Below are 21,441 nucleotides of genomic sequence, written 5' to 3' on the forward strand. Positions count from 1 at the left end.
GCTGACATTAGCCTAATTGGTTTAAATAATTGAGCTTTAATGGAAGTTTTAGTACTGCTGCACTGCTGCAGCACATTCATAAAGAGAAGCATAAAGCTGTGTCAGCTTGTTGTGGTTTAATACTTTGGTGAAAAGAGCAATTATATTATTCTGTTGTGTCTAAAATGACACATCCTAAATTTCTTCAGCAAGTTAAGCGGGAACAAAGGAAATTATTATTGTTACCCATTTAAATGAGTTCTATTTAATCTGACAATGGATTCTGTTATCAATAAAAAAAAATGTTTATTGCCATTAAACGATTGTATTTTTCTGGAAAATAAAAAAGGAAACCAAGGTGTTTTTTTTTTTTTTTTACTTTTCCCTTATTTACAATTATATCTCAGCAAGTTGAAGGAATCGTGTGGCAAATTTATAGAATTAGATCAGATGTGACTAGAGGTGGTATATTATAGACACATGCATAAAATAGTTGGATTAATTTATCTGAATTAACATGGATGTCACATCCTCTTTCTTTAACTTAACAATAAAAGTAAAAGTAATCTTACACGTGGAAAAATGTATTCTTGATCTCACTAAGTGAGATTGCCGTTGATTTTCTTTTTTTTACATATTAGTCACACTGAGCTTTTTCAGTGTATCCAAGGAAATAGTAACAATCATTTGGCATTTATCGCTTAATTTACTTAGCTACTTCAAGATGGTTTTTGTTGAAAACTTCAGCCAAAGTTACCTTCCATTTGGGTTCACCAACACCTGTCCTCATGAGGATTTTCAGGCAGAATTAATGAAAAATGGACACTAAATTTAGATTTGGGAGCTTGTCTTTTATAGTCAAAGTCATAGATTTTCGTTTAATAGTTTCTTTTTATAGTTTGTCATTTCTTCCTTTAACTTCAACCCGTTAACATAAATCTACGTTTTGTATTGCCATTACGTTTATTTTGTACTTTTATGGGTAATTGATTTAAGTTTGCAACAATTATCTCTGCTGCCCTTTAACACATGCCATAAGGATCTATAGAGAGACCAAACGAAGAAAAACCTAAACTTTCATTTGAGTTCAAACATTTCATCAGCACTTATATGATGTGATTCAGTCTCACTAAACATTTTTCCTTTTAAAATGTCCCTTTCTGTGTTTATAGCATCCCTAAATCAGACCGGACCTCCATCCATAAAAACCTGTTTATAGCTCTGATCTGTGCCCAGGTGATTCTGCTCTGCAGTGGCTCCGCCATACACAGCAAGGTACCGTACAGGCAGGACACAAATCTTCTTTTATTTATCAGTCTGTGTGAGTAATGTTGTCACTCTTAGGGACATATTATGGACAAATGTGAATCAAATGAGTTATTGTAAGCTTGCTGGTGGGAAAACATGCCACCGTTAAACAGCAACTTTGTACTGGCTACATACATGTTTTTAATTTTACTCCTGCATGACATACAAATTATAGTGATAACGAAAAAAATATCAAACTCATAACTATTAGAAGGTCTAATTAACCAAATACAATAAATTGTTTTGCTTTTAATTGAGGTTGAATATGTAAAAACAAATGGAAAACAAATAATTTTGGCAGATGATGTAACATAAGTGACCATAAAAGCTGTACCAATCAGCCTCTGGTGGTTACCAAGATGCCTTGAACCGCTAGTCAAGACTAGTTTTTCCCCCCCTGAGGGTGAGAAGATGCTTGTTGGCTATTTTAGTATTAATAAGGTCTTCTATAACAAGGCCTGAAATGATACAACATAATTAACTTGTTTGGATGTTCAGTGTCTTTTGTAATTCTATTGCAATTTATTTGTTTTCCAACATCTTTAATTTATGGAAGCTGTATTTAGAGGTGAAACCAGAAATTGTCATGCACTAATTGCAAAGATACATACACGTTTTTTTCTCACTGTCTGAAGTTAAATCAGATCAGAACGATTGCCGTCGCTTTAAACATTGTGGGGAATGCCCGGATGGTGATGTCATGCCTTTGGAAACTCCTGATAGGCGTTTCAGACAGTGAGAAAAAATTTGTACGTGCCTTACTAATGGGTGTCTGAAAATGTCCTTTTCAAACTCTATATAACAATCATGACGCAGTATTTTGATCAGTTATAATATTACATATCATATCAACCATATTTAATTATTTTATTAATGAACCTTTTATGAGACTTCTTTGCAATTATTAATTGCAAAGTGAAGTGAAGGTCACTGCATAACCTCACTTTGAAATGTAAGCCAAAATCTTGCAATTTCTCTGTGATTTTCGTATAACCACAGGTGGCTTGCACACTTGTTGCTGCGTTGCTCCATCTTTTCTTCATGGCAGCTTTCAGTTGGATGCTGGTTGAAGGGCTGCTGCTCTGGAGCAAAGTGGTTGCAGTCAACCTCAGCGAGGATCATCATATGAAGTATTACTATCTCATCGGTTGGGGTATGGTGGTTTTGTGCATATGAATCGTTGTCTTGTCACTGAAAAAGCAAATCAGGTCTGGTGCCTTTATGAAAACACCTGTAAAGTCATAAGTATCTTAGACATTACGCAGATATTCTTTAAAATTTGAATACATCTTTTAAAATAAATGTTTCATAAATAAAAATAATTGAGTACCACAAAATGTTTGTAATCTCCATGTATTTCCTTTTTTTTTTGAATTCAAACTAATTAATCTCAAGTAAATACATTTTTATCCTAATATAACCAGGTCTTCCTGTGCTGATCGTCACCATCACTCTTGCATCGGCCTCAGGCAAATACTCAGCTGATGACTACTGTTGGCTCAGTGTCCAAAATGGTATCATCTGGGGATTTGTTGGTCCGGTCATCTTCATCATAATGGTCAGGAATTTATTTATTTACTTTAAGTTGATTATTGTGCTACTTTCACTGTTAAAGTGCTAAATAAAAAGAACATTCAGCTTTTGTGTATCTGGAAATCCAACTGTTGCTGTCACCCAAATGTTGGTCTCTTCCTTGGAAATTAGAAAAGTGCAACATTTTGATCATTAATTATAAAGTATTTCGACTTTTTTTTCCACTTTTTTTTCTTCAAGTTAACATATGTGAACTTGCATTATTATATTTTTTTTAAAGGTGAATCACATTATTAGACAAGGAAATCGGTAATAATTTGTTTGCACAGAACATTCTAACAGTCAAAAAGGAAAAGACATACAGCAAAATAAGAGTAATTATCTGACTTTTTTCTGTTCTGTTTTCATTTGTTTAAAATATATTTCCAGGTCAATATCTTGGTTCTGACCAGGGTGGTAATCATCACCATCTCGACAGCAAAGAGAAGGTCCATCATGCTCGCCTTGGGCATGAGTCCTGCTGAGCAAGCCTATGAGCAGATCAGGTAGTGGCCACTAGGAGGCACCATTTGTCCTCTTTTAAAAATGAATGTGTCGGGGATGCTGGGCGAAAGCTGTAGTCACAAATTGAATCCAAATGTATTTTCTTTTTTATCAACCTGCCAAAATATATATTTTAAGTAGCTTTGCATTAATTCTGTATATTTTTAAAATACTTAAATTAGTTCAAGTGTTAATAATATGTTGTAATTCCATGTAGCTTTTATAATTAAAATTCCTACAGTTCCTTAGTGTTTGTCCTGCTTTTATTGGGTGTTGATGTCCTGTAAGGTTTGTAAGAGTTTTTGGTTTATAACACTGTACTGTATCACTTTTTTTTTATTCGATTCAGAGATGGTATGAAGTGTATCGTTGCTCTAATAAGAGTTCATTTTTTGCATGCAACATACCCTGCCTCCATACACGATTAGTGTTAAAATCTGATGGTAATACAAATAAAACTGTGTATTTATGTTGATGTTTTAATTTGTGGGTCCACTGAGGAGCACAGTAGATGCACTGTGAGAGTTTTCAATGCAGGCCTTGAACTGTGTCGCACCTCTGGGCGGCAGCCGGAAAGTCAAACACATTGGCTCACAGAATAAACCAGTTCTAGGTGCATGTCATTTCACAAACACACAAATGCACAGACAGCTGTTGCGGTTTTGGCAGTCACCTGAGTGGGAAGCTAATTTGACTCTAAACAGAATTAAGTCACATTGAGGGTGGGAAGTTGTCACCACATCAGCTTTCCTGCCCACATGGCTTTGTGTATGGAAGAAGCAGCCTGCCGGAGCTGCTGGGTTTTCTTCTAAAAGGAGTTGAAAATGCAAGGGTGGATACTATGCAAGCTGGAAGAAGTGGAAATAAAGCTTAATATAATCAGAAAGGAATCTGAATAGTTGAATTATTTTTTGTACTTTTTGTTTGGGTCTAAAAATTGTTTATCCATTTCAGATCAAACATATTTTACATGTTCCAATATCCGTTAATAAAATTCAGAGATTTATTTATTTTTTTTTCCCAAGCATGTTTCTTCCTGTGCATATTTGAAGTTTTTTCCCTCACATTAGCGTTGCATGGTAATGCAAGTCTTTGGTTTTGTCCAGGGAAGAGTTGCTGTCCAAATGAAATATTCCTCGACTTAAAAAAAAAAAGGTTAAATAATATTGATCTGAATTGGAAATTAAATAAAATTGACTGTCAGAACTTAATCAGATCTTGCTTATGTTTCTTAGCTCAGATTCACGTGTGTGTGGTTTGATTTCCGTACTTGATTTATTCTTGTGTTCATGTGAGTGCAGGGCCGCAGTGAAAGCGGTGTTGGTGTTGCTGCCAATCCTTGGACTGACATGGCTCTTCGGCGTTTTGGTACCATTTTCCATCGTCATGGCCTACCTCTTCATTCTTCTCAATTCCCTACAGGTACACATACACACTCATGTATGTTATTAGAACAGACATTGAAGACTAAAAAAATTTATATTACAGAAAAGAAACACTTCACGTCCCAAGGTTTTGCACTTAATTTTTACTAACAAAAAAAAAAAAGGTTAAAGTCTCCATGAATGCATAAAGAAGTTTAATGGTCCCACATTCATGCACATTCATGCATGTTTTTTTTTTTCCTTCTTTTTTTCCCCTTCTTTTTACACGGGATAGATTCCCGTTGTGACTGTACAAGGTCTATGGACCAGATATAAAAAGCACAAATCAATGCAAACGCAGCAATAGACAGATAATTGCACAATCTATTTAGAAAATTGATGTGGTACCATTGGTGAAATATAAAAAGAAGAAAACAATATATTGGATGGATTTTAAGGTTAATTTCTAATGAAAAGAAAACCGAAGAACAAGATTCTCTGAAAATTCCTTTCATTTACTCATCAGCTGGAACATTAAAGTGTCAGTTTAGTTTCTCATTTGCTGTCAGTGCAGTTCTCTGCTTTTTATCCTGGCAGGCATTCATATGAATATAACTTTAACCGCGTAAACACTGCGCTTTCCAAGTACGGTGACGCTACACAAACTTATCAATCCAAGAGACTTTGACGGCTCTCACAGGAAATGTTCACAAATATGCAGGTTATTCATATACAGAGGAATGCCTCTGTAGCTTGAGTAATAATTAAAGCTTATGTAGCTATTTCTTCAAATGTCTAACCTTAAAAAAAAAAAGAAGCTTTACAAACACATCAAAACTGTAAATATTATTGCAATATTTTGATCTTTTTCCATGGTTGCCATAGCACATGAAGTTGTCATGTTTTATTTCACTTAACAAAAGGATTATAAAAATTTGAGATGGTGCATTTCCTCCAACATGTTGTTAATCAGGCTTTAAATTGTTTAAATAGATTAAATATGTGCATTTACAATTCTGTACTTCTCTTCTGGTTCACTGCAGTAGTTGGGAAAACCTGCTCAAAAATGTGTCACGAGCTAAAAACATATTTTCAGACCCCTAAATGTTTTGAATTCACAATTTACCTAAAAAACAAAAATATTAAGCTGATCCTTTTACCTTGCGTTGCCTTTATAGAATCACAATGGACATTAAATATTGAAAAAAAAAAAAAAAATATTATTTTTAAAACTAGCACTTTATCTGTAGCTCTCATCAGTAATAAATAATTTGAAGCAACTGAACTACACACAGTTTGTGATGCATTTTAATTCACAATTAGGTCAGTACTTTTTAAAGTATAGACAATATAACAGAAGTTAGCAGCACTATGTTGCTTCTTGGTCTTAATTGGAATTAGGCCCCTGGATGAATTTGTGCTTAGGGCCTCAGTCAGCCTCGCCCTGAGTTTGACCAAGAATACCCATCTGTACTAATTCCAGTTTTATCTTTTTCCCTCACTTAAAACTGCATTCTGGGAAGAAATGTTGCATATATCACATTAGGCTGATTTTAATTGCATGTAGTGATTTGTAATAATGTAATATGTTACAAGAAATAGTTGTTCTAAGTCTTTTTCTTATGTAAGGCCTTTAAAACGACCATCTGTTTGTTACTGTCAGCTGGAAAAAGGCAAAGGTCGTAAATAACATCACAGTTTAAGCAATGTAAACAATATTTTGTTCATAAATCAGGAACAAAAAGGTTTTCTATTAAACTTAGCAATTCTGCATTTCTCATATGAAGAGGGTACGACATATATCAAGGTGTTTTTACTTGTCATTGACAAATATAAAGTAAAAAGGGGAAAAGGTTGCTGTCTATGTGTTAAAAAGGGAATTACTTTAACATGAAAATTGTACTCTAATTGTTCTTTTTATTTTATTTTCTGCTTTTTTGTATTCAAAGCCCAGTATTATGGTTCTTTAGTTCACATTGTCAAAACCCCTTTCTAAAAATTTAGTGCATACTGTGCTGTTCTTGCTGTTTTATATTTTTTGTTTGATATTTTAGACACACACATTAATATTCAAATATGCATCTATTCTTTAATAAGAAAGGCACCTGTTTGGATCATGATTTTCTGCATTTCAGTGTTATTTTCTACTTTGCTGTCCAAACGGAAAGCTTGAAACATATTTTGTATTACTTTCTCTGTAGCAGACCCCTTTGTATTTCTGCCCTTCTCCCCTCCTCCCCCACTTCTCTGCATCTGCTTTTGCAGGTTGTAGTTATCTTTTAATCAGCTGTATCTGTAATTGAGCTGTATATTTAACCGGAAAATCAATAGAGGACTTAGCTCCACTCTAATCATTAAGTCAGATCCTTTGCTTACCATAAATAGTTTCTGTTTCCCTCTCATATCTAATTATATTTTTTCCATGTCGACAGTAATTAACACGGGGGGGGGGGGGGTTTACTTTGCTCTTGTTGTAGGACTGCGCTGTTTAACATTTTAATCGCTGATATGGATTACTGTTATGTGCTTAATTCTAACCGGCTCTGTCTATTCAGCTTTTCATCTCTGAATCCTATGATCCGATTTTCTTTGTCTGCTTCCTTTTCTACATTTCATGGATCTCTTAAGTTTTCTCTTTTTGACGATGCAGGATGGCCCTGGTCATTAACTAAAAGACACCAAAAAATTTAGTCACTTATTGATTACACTTTTAATCAGTGACTTGAACAAAAGTGAATACGTTTGTTTGTTTTTTCTTGTATAAAGACAACAATTCTATTTTCTATGGCATTTTGTTATATTAGTTCAGGGACTCTTTTAATGAATCAATGAATTTTTCTTTGATAAAAGCAAATACAAATGTAAAAAGCTAAAACATTTCTTGCTGAAAACATTCAATTTTACAGAAAACGCCCTGTTCTGAAGGATAAATATCCAAGTGATCATAAGGAAAAAAGTTCTTGGGCTTTTACAGTTTGGTAAACCGCTGACAAATAAACCTATTTTTAACAACCGTACGGGCATGTTCGGACTCCAAACTCAACCATATTTAATGTTGTGCAGGTGATTTGGTCAACGTCGTCATTCAAGTGGCTTTTATGCCAGAACTGTATCAATGAGTGAGAGCAGATTCAAACAGTTTTCTCACATGCGGCTTAAATAATATCCAAGGTGAAACTAAGACCCCATTATAATCTGGCTTCTGAAACGTCTCACTACATTTATACAAAATATACATGGGAGGTTTACAACTTTAGGTTTCACCTCAAACTAACTAGCCTTGAATGGATTGGAGTCAGAGAACTCAAATCCAAGTTCAGCAGGAGTTGAGGCTCTGCAGCCACTCTCCATGTGCAGGGCAGCACCTGCTCTGTGTCTGGAATAGAGGAAACACATTGCTCTTATTATTTCTTATTGTCTATAACGGTAATCTAAAAATATTGAATAGGTTGAGTGAAGTCATCTGTACAGTTCTTTGCAAAAGTTCACTTTTATCACATTATAGCCAAAAATTCCAACATATCCTATAGGGATTTTATGTGTTAAATAAAAAAAATATGCATGATTACAAACTGAAAGGAAAACGATGCATGGTTTCATGGCCGTCACAATGATTATGTTCGATTCAGACTTGTCCTCCTCCCAGTTGAAAAATATATATATATTTTTTCTTGTGGAACATTTTATGTCTTTCATGTATTTTTTATAGAACTAAATCGGTCAAAATTGGCACAAGCTGATGAGACCTTAAAAAAAACTCAATGCCATTATAGGCTAGAAAAGGCCTAATTTGTTCTGATGAAGGTGGTTGGATAAAAAAAAAAAGACATAGATTGCAGAATATGTTTAAGTTGCAACTTATTGATGGTATCTCTTATTAGTGATTGCGTTGTTACAAGTATGGACAGTTGCTACTTCATGTCAGAAAACCTACGACTGCAGGATGTGCCTGAGTTATGATTTCTCTCTTTTTTTCTTTGTCGGCTCTCAGGAAGCTGGTTCAGCATTTAATGTTCTTACCTCAACTTGGCAAATTTCATCATCCGTCCTCATGTTTATCTGAGAATTTAGTTATGAGCGAAGCTGTGGTGTCACAGCATTGGCACTGGCCATTTTCTCTTGTCTCCTTGATATTTTTTGTTTTACCGTGTAACGGTACACTTGAGCTGAAGACAGTCTTGCCATCTTCAGTGTCAACAAATCTGTTTGTTAGAGAGTAGACTAAATACCATTCACACACATTATTACATTGGTATAACCATAAGACTGGGACAGGCAAATTTCTGGCAGGCAAGTGATAAAACGAACAAACCCATAAATTGGTAAGAAATTTTAACAGTGTGTGTGTTTTTTTCTTTATTTGTAGCTGTTTTATTTTCAATGGGCCCAGCCCAAATAACATAAAGCTTAAGCAGCAAGCTTTTACTATGAAATCAATAAAACAGATAATATTGACCAGCCTTTTCTTATAGCTCTCCCTGATGCAGCTCGCTCATCTCCCCCACTACAATCCTTACAACTACAAACTATCTCCACTGTTGTTATTGCCTGAACACATTATAGTGAAAAAAATCACTGGCATTAATGCACTTTTGTCTTTCTGAACTTGTAGAAAGCACTATTATATTTTATGTCCCGATTCGAGGTTTTGTGTCATGCTCTCACTCCACTCCTGTGATCATCATGATGTTTTATTTTTTTTCTATTTCTTTGTTTGTATCTAATTACAACAAATCAAATGTTTGCCATGTGTTACTTTGCAACCAGAATCTACTGTTGTCATTTAAGGTGCAGGACTTGTACCTTTAGTGACCCGTGGAGTAACATTCTCAAATCAGACAACCTAGTAGAGATGTAAGAATCACCTGCAGATGTCGATTTTTGTCAAATTCCAGTGGCTCTTGAGCTGTTTCAACACGAGATACAAAATAGCCTTTCTGCTGTGTTGTCCAGAAATATTCATAATAGGAGTTGAGACAAAGTCACATTGTGTGTGTTACAAAACAATCTCTGTAACATCTGTATTTTCTGGAGGTCTGCATTCATTTAGATTTCCAAAAGGCTCCTATAGAACTTTGAAATTCAGTTCATGGAGGAGGTCAGACATGACAACTGGAGGGTTGTCTATTCAGTACTCCTTAATTTACTTTATGTCTTGCTCTCTCGCAGCCTAGATGAACCGCAGACGTACCCCAACATGCCCTGGAAAATATATCCTCCTTTTGAATAGCTTTCATATCTCTTTGCTTTCTGTCACCTGATCAAGAACACTTCCCTGATGCTAACTTTTTGTCATCTTCGAACAGTAATCATCGACATCATCGAGTGTTTTTGCTAACACTAACCGGTAGCACTTACATTTAGTGCTTTCGCAGATCAGAAAATCTTTTTTCAGAACAGCTTGTCATAGGTCAGGCCATTCTGGCTGAATAATGGAATCCAGTGAATTTGTGGTGCATCTACATTTTCTTGACTTCTTTTAAATGTGAGAAATCACGGTCCCTTGTCATATTTTATTTTATTTTTTTATCAAAAATAAACATCGGCATGAATTTTGAACGCTTGAAACTTTTTATTCTTACCTACTACTACTTGTTTTATTATTTTATTTATTTATTTATTTTTTTATGAACATCCTCACCATAAATACGGTCATGCCTCATCTACTCCCTTATCAGCAAGAGATAGAAGAGAAGAATGGGTGCTCTTTGGGTAGGCCATAAATTCTTCCACTCTTTGTCATCCAATCTCGGGGTAATGTCGTTCAAAATCCCCGTACCATCTATTATCCAGGTATAATAGGTTCCTGGTCATGCAGTGTCCATCCTATTATTATCCCATAACTTTAAACTATCAATAACTTTGAGGTTCAGAGATAGTTAGATGTTGGTGAGAAAAAAAAAGGAAGTATAGGAGAGGTGAAGGAAGTTGAGCAGTTGGTAAAGCAAATATTAAGGTGATGTTTGTTCTCTGCGAGTTGTTGATAGTTGTTGACTTTGACTGGGAAAGTGCTACTCAGAAATGTGTTGGTTTATTTCTGTTGTAGTGCTTTGTTTCCTGAGGAGGGCAGCCCTGTGCCTTTAAAAAAGTTGAGTAGTCACAGAAATGGATAAGAAAAGTTATTTTGTCTGTTTCATCATGTTGTATTTAGATCTATTTCCTCACATTAACAAACATTTTCAGTTTTATCGTAAATCTCATGAATTAGGAGATTTTCACAGGCGGAATAAACCTTTAGATATGAAATTCATCATTTTATCAAGGTCTTAAAACAACTTTGAGAAAGCATTGTTGTATTGTTTTAGAAAGAAGGTGTGTAATTATTTTAAACTTAAAAGTTAAAGTGCATTTATTTGTATGAATTGAAAGACATTACAACTTTTTTTTTTTTTTAGCTGAATTGTACTTTTTGCTTTTCTAAAAGACTACTCCACACCATAATTTAATTGTAAGATTAATTCACATTCTTGCAAGATATTTTAGAATTTAATATTTGCATTAAAATACGCTCACTACCACCAAACAGATATCGACACTTAGACAAACACACACACACACACACACACACGCGGGCACAGACCAGACTTGCCTAGTTGACATCAGAGTATATCTAAGATATAGATATGATCAATAAAGTGTTGCTCTGCCTATTGATTTTTGCCATATGGAAGATTTGTTGTGTGAGTAAGCAATGCTTTTATGGCCTCTAAAATGATTGTGCAAGAAGAGGTTTTCTATTTTTTTCACTCAGAAGTTGCTTAGAGCAAAACTCTAAGAGACAGTTGGTGGTTTTAACAGGTTTGTGTACACAAACACATATAGTCACTTGTAATTAGGCCTTATATGAATAACTTTTTACTCGGATATCAGTGGTGTTTTAGTTTTAGCTCACCAGTAAACCCATCCATACTTTACTTTATGTTATTACTCTTTTACCTCTGCTCATATTTAATTATTAATAAACACATGACTGCTCTTGTCTTTGGTCTTGGAGTCAAACAGTAACCCAGTATCTTGAGTCTGTTGTTACATTTGAAGCTCACTTACAAATTGGTACAAATTGCTCACTTGTTTTCTTCTCATTTTACCATAACTTCATTCAAACTGTTCAATTTCTTCTTGTCTGTATGGCTGCTACTGCATGTCACAGCAGTTGAAGCCTCACAAAGTCGAGTCCTGCTCTTTAAATACCGATTGCTATTAAATAAGTTACTTCGGGACACTCGTTACATTGAGATGTTATTTTTTATTGCTAAACAGCACAAGATAACAACTCTAATCATAATTTGAAATCTGTTGATATTAATTTATTTTCTCAATGAGATAACAGTATGGAGTAGGAAATTAACAACCTTGACAATATTGTTAATTTTTGGGATTGTTAAACACCATAGCTGGTGTTTATTGTTGATAACAAATTTTACACATTTTTTATAAACAAGATGATAAATACTTAGGTCTAATCTAATTTAATTTAAGTCTAACTGGATTAATTTTATTACGCATGGATAGAATCATTTGGCTTTTTATTGCCTTCAAATGTGAGTTTTTTTGTGACTTCATACAATGTAAATGGAAGCTAATTCTAAACAAAAACTAATAGTCTAGATAAGATGATGTAGAATTTTATTTCTGCTTATAGATTAGGAGAAGAATTGAGCATACAGTGTCTTTCTTAAGAAACCTATACAAGTTAATGGGCATTAACTATCACAATCTGGCTTTAACAAGATTCACTCCAAGTCAGTGCTTTTCATTTAGCTGAGGAAACAAAAACATCAGATTCTGGGTCACGTTTCTCTCTTTCGACTCATCCAGACTTGAACAGCAGCCCCATTCAGAAGGAACGTTTTCCTTTCCTGTTTCACTCAATTGGTAATTTTGTCCATGTGGCATGCTCTGCCTGCTTCACTTTATTTTATTTTATCTTTTATTTTTTATTTTTTTGCTCAGTTTTTTTTTATGCAGTGGGATACAACTGATGCGTTTATTTATTTTTTATTTATTTAGTTTTTTACATTAAAAAAAAAAAAAAAAAAAAAAACTCCTTTGTGTCACTGGTTAATTCTGAAGCATGGTTTAAAAAAAACAACAAATAAATAATTTCATGACAAGATTGTTTGCATCCCCATTGCCCAAGAAAATAAGAGAAGAAAGAAAAGTCCACTGTTAGCATTGCATTCTCAATTACCAGGCACGGCATTAAAAACAATATTCAAACGGGATACCAAGGTCGGCCCTGACTCCCAGTACACTTCTTTTAGATGGCACTTATAATGAGGATGTTGCAGTTTTTTTTAAGTGGTATATTTATAGTGTGTTTTATTTCTCCTTCTCTTCTATTTTTTTCTTTAGTTTGTTTGTTTAAAGAAAAAAAAATCTATGTAGAGCACTCTGTAATGTTGTTTGAATGTAGAACTTCTAACAGAAGAGGGAGGCTTAACTCCAAATACTAAATTTCATACAGGAAATTCTTATGAAAGTATAATATCAGCAGTCATTTTCTTATATAATGTAAATATTAAGTCTAGGAGTAAAAAAGAGAGGGCAGCAAAACGAATGTGTGATGAACTAAGCCTGACTTTTTCTTTCCCTTTTGGTGGGAGTGAAATACTTTTGGAAACATCAGTTATTGAAAACTGGCCTGCAAAAATAAAGCGGTGCATATAATAGGTTTCCTGTCAAAAAAAAAAAAAAAAGGCTAGAGAATTCCTGTCATTGCACCACCACCTCTAAGACCTCTTCTTCTGTTAAACCTGCCTGCATTTATTTGCCTTAGAATTACCTGCCAGCTCAATTTAGTAATTGACTGTGTCATAAGAAAGCAAACGAGCCCCCTTGCCCCTGCCAAACCATACCTTTGTGTGCTTTTTTTGTGTGTTTGAAAGTGTGTGTTCTGCTAGCTTACCGCCCATCTAATTTGTAAAATCCTCCCTGCTTTGCCATTTGTCATAAGCAGATATATATGTCTCTGTTTTTATCCTTGTGTGCAAATGCATGTTAGCAAGCAAGCATTCAATCAGCTGACTCTCACCTTCATGACCTCACTCTCCCACGTCCCCTCCTTCCCGTCTTCCAATCTGTGCTGCAGACACTGTCAGGAACAGCTCAGACACCAGAAATTACCCACGTCGAAACAATGACCGATCTATTTATAAGTTCACCGCCTTGCCTTTTGTACTGGCTGACACTGCTCGGCATGTGTGCGCACTCACACAACCTTAAAACAGCCATATCAGTGATGGCATGGGGTGAATAGGTTAGGGATAGTCCTGGTTTTCCTTACCCCGCAGCGTCGCCGCAGATCCCTGGATTTACCCGTCTTTGATGTATACTTTGAGGGTAATTAGTGAGAACTGGGTCAGAGTAGGCCGAGAAAGCAAAACAGTGTGGTTGTTTCAGCGACTGGGTGGTAAGGAGATGCTTAGATCTGCTTGAGAAAAGCCTGTAGGTGTTGGAGGTTAAATGGCTGTCCAGTATGAACCACTTTACGTGACGCGAGCGGCCCTCTTTTTTGTTGCATCTGCCTTGACGCAAATAAACATTACTCAAAAAGTTTCTAAAATGTAATTTTTTTCAGTGTAAATATCTTCATTATCTTTTTTTCTAAATCATTCTCACCAGTGGATGCATTTTATTAACCTTATTTGTAGTGTTAGTGTGGTTTTCTTCTCGGTTAACTTGCAGCTTTGAATACGTCAGTGATGATGTATTTGTGTTTTTCAATACTCTCATCATAAATTATTCTTCTAATTTTTTTCCATTTGCTCTTTAATGAGAAAATGTGATATTTAAAGAATGGCTGATCTGAGGAATCACAAAGACAAACTCTGGATTTTATTTTTATTTTGTTGAGTTTTTTTTTTTTTTTTTTTTTTTTTTTTTTTTTTTTTTTTTTTTTTTTTTAGCAAACATCTCACATTTCAAAATAGGATTTTTTGACAAATTATCCCTAATTATTATTTTTAATTTAAATGTATTTTTAATCAGAGGACTTTTGTCAAGTACAAACCATGAAATTCCCCTATTCACACACCACATGGTTTCCTTTCTGATTTATGTTATTCCCATTAATTAAAACCGTTATCTCTAATTATGGACAAGTGATCTAGAAACCACTTATCCAGAGTAAATCCCATGAGGGGATGATTAATGGGCAGTGAAGTATCTGGAAAGCAGGGTAGCTACCTGTATACTTTACTACCATTACAGTAGAGCATTGTGTGAAGGAAAACAAAACGGCAGCGATTAGAGACGGAGAACAACAGCTCTGGCAGTGGGACACTGATTGGGATGTTGATCGTCCCTCGCTGGCCTTTTGCCCTTCCTGCTGTGGCCCCCGGCCTGCCCTCCACAGATACCCCAGGTCGTTTCCTATCCATGTCAACACACACAGATATGCACTCTTCCCGCTGAGTGTTTACAGCCACATGCTGATTCCTATTAATCTGCTTCTCGTCTGGGTCCGGAGGAGGAGGGGAGGAGAAGGAAGGGGGGCTCCCGGAGGCGGGTTTGTCTTGGAGCGAGAAGCCAGCGAAGGTGGGTAAAGCCATTTCGCTCACACAATCCGAGAGCCTCGGCTGACAGATTGCGCCAGGCCTGGACTTCTTTTTACACTGAGCAGATGTGGTCTCCCACTTGTTTTACTTAGTAATTATCCCTCATTAGGTGAAAGCATGTGCCAATCAAACAACTTGGAGAGTGAGAACAGAGCCTGGGCCAGTGCAGGGAGAGACGGGGGAGAGGCAGGGAGACCTGTAGCCCGATCTTCACAGTTTTTACAAACACAGAGTCATTACTAGATCAAAGGCAGGCCCTGCCAGCGCTGCAGCTTCTGCATCACTGGCATTATTATGCCGTGTTTGACATTTCAGCTCTTGCAGAAATTATTTGCACAATTAAGAACAAATGTTTTAGATTTTTTCTTTCAATTATTTCAGTCGCACTGTATTTTTTTTTATTCTAAACTTTTATTCCAGAGATAATGGTGTAATAAATAGATGTTAATGAAATGTTGAGTCTTTTCTTTGACAAACATCTCGTCAAACCACAAATTCTCATAGAGAACTTTGAGAAGAGTAGCAGCCCTGTCTCACTAAATTAAGCTTAAATTTCTGCCACAGTTATGTTAATTTTGTTTTTATTTTATGGTGTGCTAAACAAATACAATATATTGGATAAATTACCTCAATACCAGACACTCAGTTTTTTTGTTAAACAATTGTTATTATTTTGCAAATACTGTGTGCAATTGATTTATGTGTTTTATTTATTTTTAGTCAAAAATGTGGGAAATACAAGTTATTTGGCAAAAAAAAAAAAGTAGAAATCTTTACGCATAAGTTTTATTTCTCAAACTGTTACAATTGTTATTTGTCCCACAATTCATAGTGGGCTGAATCTATGAATCATACAGCCGTCCTCACTGGCTTACTGGGGGAGTGCAACTCTCTTCCAAAAAATAAAAGAGTGAGAAAGAAGACAGAAACGAAGATCTATGAAGTCTTCACGTCAATGAACTACCATTCATTTTCACTTTGAAGTCCTTTGAACCGTACTGAAGTGTGATTGCAAGTGACAGTCACAGAGTCTGCCGGCTTATCATGATGGATGCACCTTGCCGTCATGGTGGCGCTGCACACATGTATTTGCACGTGCACTCCCAGACAAATGCATGAATACGGAGAGTTTCAGAGCAGGGATAATGCGGGTCTGCGTTTGCAGACACAGACCCACTTATAAGATCCATTTATTCAGCTCATTCATACTCACACAAAGGGACAAGGTTACCTCTCTTTTTTGTGCAGTTTTCTAAATAACAAGATCGAAAATTCTCTGTCAATTTATTTCAGATTTTAAAACTTTTAAAGGTAATATATTGCTCATATAGGTCCTGTAAATTAAACGGTTTTTTGTTTGTTTGTTTTGTTTTGTCATGTATGTGCAGTTAAGAAAATGTGTACATGACCTGCACTTTTTCAAAGATTGAAAGTGTCAGAAAATGTTACAAAATGTAAAGAAATCCACATATTAGCGATGTAGACATTAATAGATGACCTGCGTGTTATGTTAATTAATTAGATATCTTCGTTCTTCCTCCTTTTTTCTTTTTCTTTATTTCCTTGTTTGATTCTTTTACTTTCATTATTTCCTTCTCTCTTCCTTTCTTTCCTTTATACATTATAGAGACACTTATAGCTCTCAGCCCTGTGTTTGTGAAATACAGTAAAAACACCAGAACCATGTTTTCCTGTTTTTTTTTTTTTTTGCAGAACTTGACCCTTTTAAAGCCATCCATGATCTTCAATTGAAGGAGCTACAAGCTGTCATAGATTTTTTTTTTTTTTTCATGGCTGTCTGATTATGTTTAACTTGTTTCATTTCCAACAAATTGCTATATTTTAGTCTGGAAATTCCTTTTCCACCTCCACAGAGAGATGAGAAATAACTTTCTGAACTTTAGTTTGGACCTAATTCTGCTTGCCTCTGAGCTCAAGTAATGTTTGCAGGTGAGAATGCCAGAAGCAGCAGTTTTGTAGGAGCAGCTTCAACAGGAAGCTGCTTTCTGTGAAGGTGTAAGAGCCTTATGTGGACCGTCTCTTTCATAAAGAATTATTGCTATGTTAAATGTTTCTTCAGCACTACTAGTTAAGTCTTGCTTATTTATAATTTGCACTGTGGTGGAAAATGACTAAAACAGTGAACAATTGTGAATTTTTTTAGTGTCAGACTAATACTTAGACTACAGTTTTTATGGAAATATGATGCATGACCCACATTTACAGGCATCCGTGGTAGAGGCGTGTTCTTAAAAGTTCATATAATGAATGCAGGTTTCAATACAGTAATTTCATATTGCTCTATAAAATGTTCAATTTTATATGACAGATTGAGACACAGTGGCATAAAATCTGAAAAATTATACATGATTTTCAATTATTTAACAAAAAAATACACTGTATGTTTGCATTCAGCTCTCTATCTAATACCCCAACAAGTTATAATATAATCAATTGCCTTCAGAAGTTAACTACTTAGCAAATTGAATAATGTTTTATATAATTTAATTAATTGTTGTTAAATATATTGTTTTTTTCTGTTTGGATTTTATATCTTAAATATTCAGCAATTATAATTAGTGGAGACAAACTTATCTGGTACTGCTGATACTTATATGTATCGCTATGTGACAACTTCAAAAAAAAAAAAAAAAAAAATTAGCATCTCCTGTCAGTATCCGACTCGGGGCACATGTGTGCATTTTCTTCAAACCCATCCAGCGCCCAGCTGCTGTTCTCCCGGACGTGTGTTCTTCTGTTTATCCTCCCTGTCAGAGGAAAACTACACGATTAGAAAAAAAACATCGGAAGATTGACGGCGGGATAACATTCAGTTTGACAAGAAGGTGCGCCAGGAAAGCCAGCCGAATACCAAAGTATTTTTAATTAAACAGCTCTCTGCACTAGCTGCACCAGTTCAAAGTCTCCCGCTTTGACCCATGTGTTAAAAGTTTGTATCAGCTTTCCGTGGCTGTGTTTTTCTTGGCATCCAAGACAAGGAACCCTAAATTGTCTTGTTTAAAAGCTAGCTTGTTTACAGTTCAATCTCTTTCTCTTTCTCTCTTTTTTTTTTAAACCACCCTCCCCATTATAATACCACATGTGTGCAGTGTGATCATGTTCAGAGCATAAACTACCAGTTCTCTCTTTTGTTTTTTGGCTCTTTAAATAGGCCTGATTTGTGTAGATACCTAAAAAAAAAAAAAAACAATTTTAAGATCTGCTACTCAGTCGGATCAGATTTATTCTTTGTCATTCAGGTTTATTTACACGTTAAAACAAATAAAATAAAGTGCTCATCTGTTTCTTGGGCACTTTGTCAATAACATTTGTCCGTCTGATGTAAAATCGATAAGACACACACTGACATAATGCCAGAGCGATGGCAAATGTGTAGTCATTTATCATTGACTAGTAATAAAGATATGTCACAATTGATTTTAGCCCATTTCTCCCCCTGCTTTTCGTTCTACGCCTCTCTCTCTCTCTGTTTCTCTCCCTTTCTCTCTCTCCACTCCTTTTCGTTCTTGCTCTTTTGCAGGAGCAGTAAATAGAAAGAAATAAATGAATGTTATTATGACTAAGGTATGTTTGGCCTTGCTTAACTCAATTATTATTGGAGAATGAGGCTGTGATGATTTGAAAGTCTTTGTGCTCTGATTCCAGTGGTGCGCTAGATCGGAGCACAAAAAGAGGAAGAGCATTTGATGGATCAGTGTTCGGGTGGATCTGTTACTTCCACAGACATTTGTAAAGAGATTTGCGAACATTTTGTTTATCTCATGTTTCTTGAGGTGCGCCACAAAGAAGCATTGTGTTATCCAATTTAGGTGCACATAAAAAAAAAAAATAAAAAAAAATTCAAATATGTTTATTACCTTGAGAAAGTAAAAATAAAAAATACACAGAGATTAAACATTTGGGCTTAATTGCATATTTGAGCTCATAACTAAAATAGTTGTAGAACTATATAAGGTAGAACAAAAGTGTAAATTGTAGGTGTCACATCTGCATGTCTATTTTTAGTGGGGATTTCACTTTTTGCCCTGTTTTTAAGTGAGAACATTTCATTGTGATTTCTGGTCATGACTGTGTATATGGGAAAGAATGGCAAAAAGCAAGAGGTGCTAAAATAATATAACACAACAAAAATAACTAAGTAGTTTAAAGTTTGAAAACAAGAATGCATTTTTGATTAACACCACAGGCAATATATTCATTAAAGCATCTTGTTTTACTAGAGGGTGGCTATATTACAGGTGGAAACATAGTGGAATTATGTATTTTTAATTTTCTGTGACTTTAGATATAATGTTTAACAATTCTATATGTGCAGTCAATTCCTGTTTTCTTTTTTTTTTTACTGACCTTTGCACAGAAATCTAATTTCATGATAGAGGTGGTTAGTGCTGCTAATATTGTTACCTTCAGGCTACTTATTTTAACTCTTACCTTATACTTTCTGCTTGTGCAATTATTTACTACACATACCAGTGCAGGAATTTGATTACAAACAGGGTCGAAGAAGCAGTGACACTCATTTTAATATGATGTCTGGTGGCACATTCTCTTACAGTCTCTCTCAGGCTCTGTTGTATCTAAGCGGTCCCACTCATCACTTCTGTGTTTGAATGTCCTGATTGGCTAAAGTGCTGCTGCCATCTGCGCCATCTGGACTAAGTTACACAATTTTTTATTTTATTTTTTTTCAAATGTGCAGTGAGATGTTTTGGGAAGCCAGATAGGCTTGTGGGACTGATCTGAACACTAATGTACATTTGAAAATAAAACAACATCACTTTCAATTGTAAGTGTCAAAGTTAAACAGGTTCTGCTACTTTTCCAGTCATTGTGACCCTCCACTTCCCAGTGTTTAGGTTTGTGTGTCAGCCATGCCACCAAGGGTTGCCGCCGCCGGGTTGTGTGTACCCAAGTTGCACCAGTGGTAGCGAGCAACATCTGTTTCGAGCTTGTTGTTCCTCTTGGCTGCTTTTCAATTGGATTTCCTCAAGCAGGGCCAAAAGCTGTCACCTCTGCCAGGCTCTGTTAGCGATCACCGCCGGCCCCTATATTAAGTAGGTGGTTCAGGGCTAAGCTAATAACTCTCCCTCCTCTCCTGAGCCATCACACACCGGTACTGGTGTTCTTCCTGGCCTCTGAGTCTTCCTGCCTGCCTGCCTGCCTGCCTGCCTGCGTGTGTGTGTGTGTGCGTGTGTGTGTGTGTAGATACTCTCACTTTTCTTCTGTTGCTGTACCCCATTGAGGCAGGTTCGCTTGGGGGTCTGCTCCTCCACTTGACACACAGCTGACCGTGTTTCTTATCAAGAGAAAGTGGGAATCTTACAAGACCATTTCAAAAGAGGAACTTATCCACTTTCCTTCATAATGTGTAACAGAATAAGAGCAGAAAGAAAACTTTTGCCTCAACTTCACCCTCAAACAGAAGTAGCGTCGGAGCAGATCTAAGGATAAGAATAAAAATTAACCATGCATTTAAGATAAGTACTGTAAATGATTCAGAGCAGAAATGTTCATTTGTCTGTAGCATTTCATATTCTCTTCGCATTTTCTTACAATGTGAAGAGAATGTGCACTCATCATATCAGTGATGAGTGCAGCTGTTATTTATTTAGGCACAAGAGTGCCTTATTAGGATTAAAGTGCAGTTTTCAACCAATACGATATTTATTACAAAGCAAAACGTAGGACCAGTCAAATACCAATTTACTGTCAAAATCTGCTATTTACACAGGATTAAGTTTACCTTGACCAAGTGAATTTGCTCACTTTTCATTAAAACTAACTTAATCTTCTGCAGGGTGTAGCATTAATAAGTTAAAACACCAGCCCCTGCATGCATCTCCAAAGTGAAAGCAAACCTCTTACCTTAGCTTGAAAATTTTCAAAAAGCTGTGGCTACTTTCAATCCCAGGAGGCTACATGGCAGTCAGAGGTTGAAAGCCAGAACTGATCAAAGAGAGCAGCTTCAGTTTATTGTGTTTTCCATTCCTGTTATCCTCTGATGGCTTCCAGTAGAACAAACGTCCAGAAAACTTTAAAACAGCAGAGTTCCTTCAAATCAAGGCTGCAAGCCCGCTTGAGTTGCTTTTGACCTATGATCACTGGAACGTTGATCATCATATTTGATGTGTATT

The 21,441-nt window shown here is 35.7% G+C and overlaps 1 protein-coding gene across 1 annotated transcript in view; it reads left to right on the forward strand.

Annotated features, from left to right (window-relative positions):
• Positions 1-21,441, forward strand: part of LOC106948507 (adhesion G-protein coupled receptor D2) — a 92,149-nt gene that overhangs the window by 10,365 nt on the left and 60,343 nt on the right. Inside the window, exons 16-20 of the mRNA XM_015034227.1 lie at positions 1,152-1,254; positions 2,287-2,440; positions 2,712-2,845; positions 3,250-3,365; positions 4,665-4,785. Of these exons, the coding sequence (XP_014889713.1) occupies positions 1,152-1,254; positions 2,287-2,440; positions 2,712-2,845; positions 3,250-3,365; positions 4,665-4,785 (628 nt within the window). The remainder of the gene's footprint in view (positions 1-1,151; positions 1,255-2,286; positions 2,441-2,711; positions 2,846-3,249; positions 3,366-4,664; positions 4,786-21,441) is intronic.

Source organism: Poecilia latipinna, unplaced genomic scaffold, assembly GCF_001443285.1.
Source record: "Poecilia latipinna isolate Pla-1442-1.1 unplaced genomic scaffold, P_latipinna-1.0 Scaffold291, whole genome shotgun sequence".
Classification (NCBI taxonomy): domain Eukaryota; kingdom Metazoa; phylum Chordata; class Actinopteri; order Cyprinodontiformes; family Poeciliidae; genus Poecilia; species Poecilia latipinna.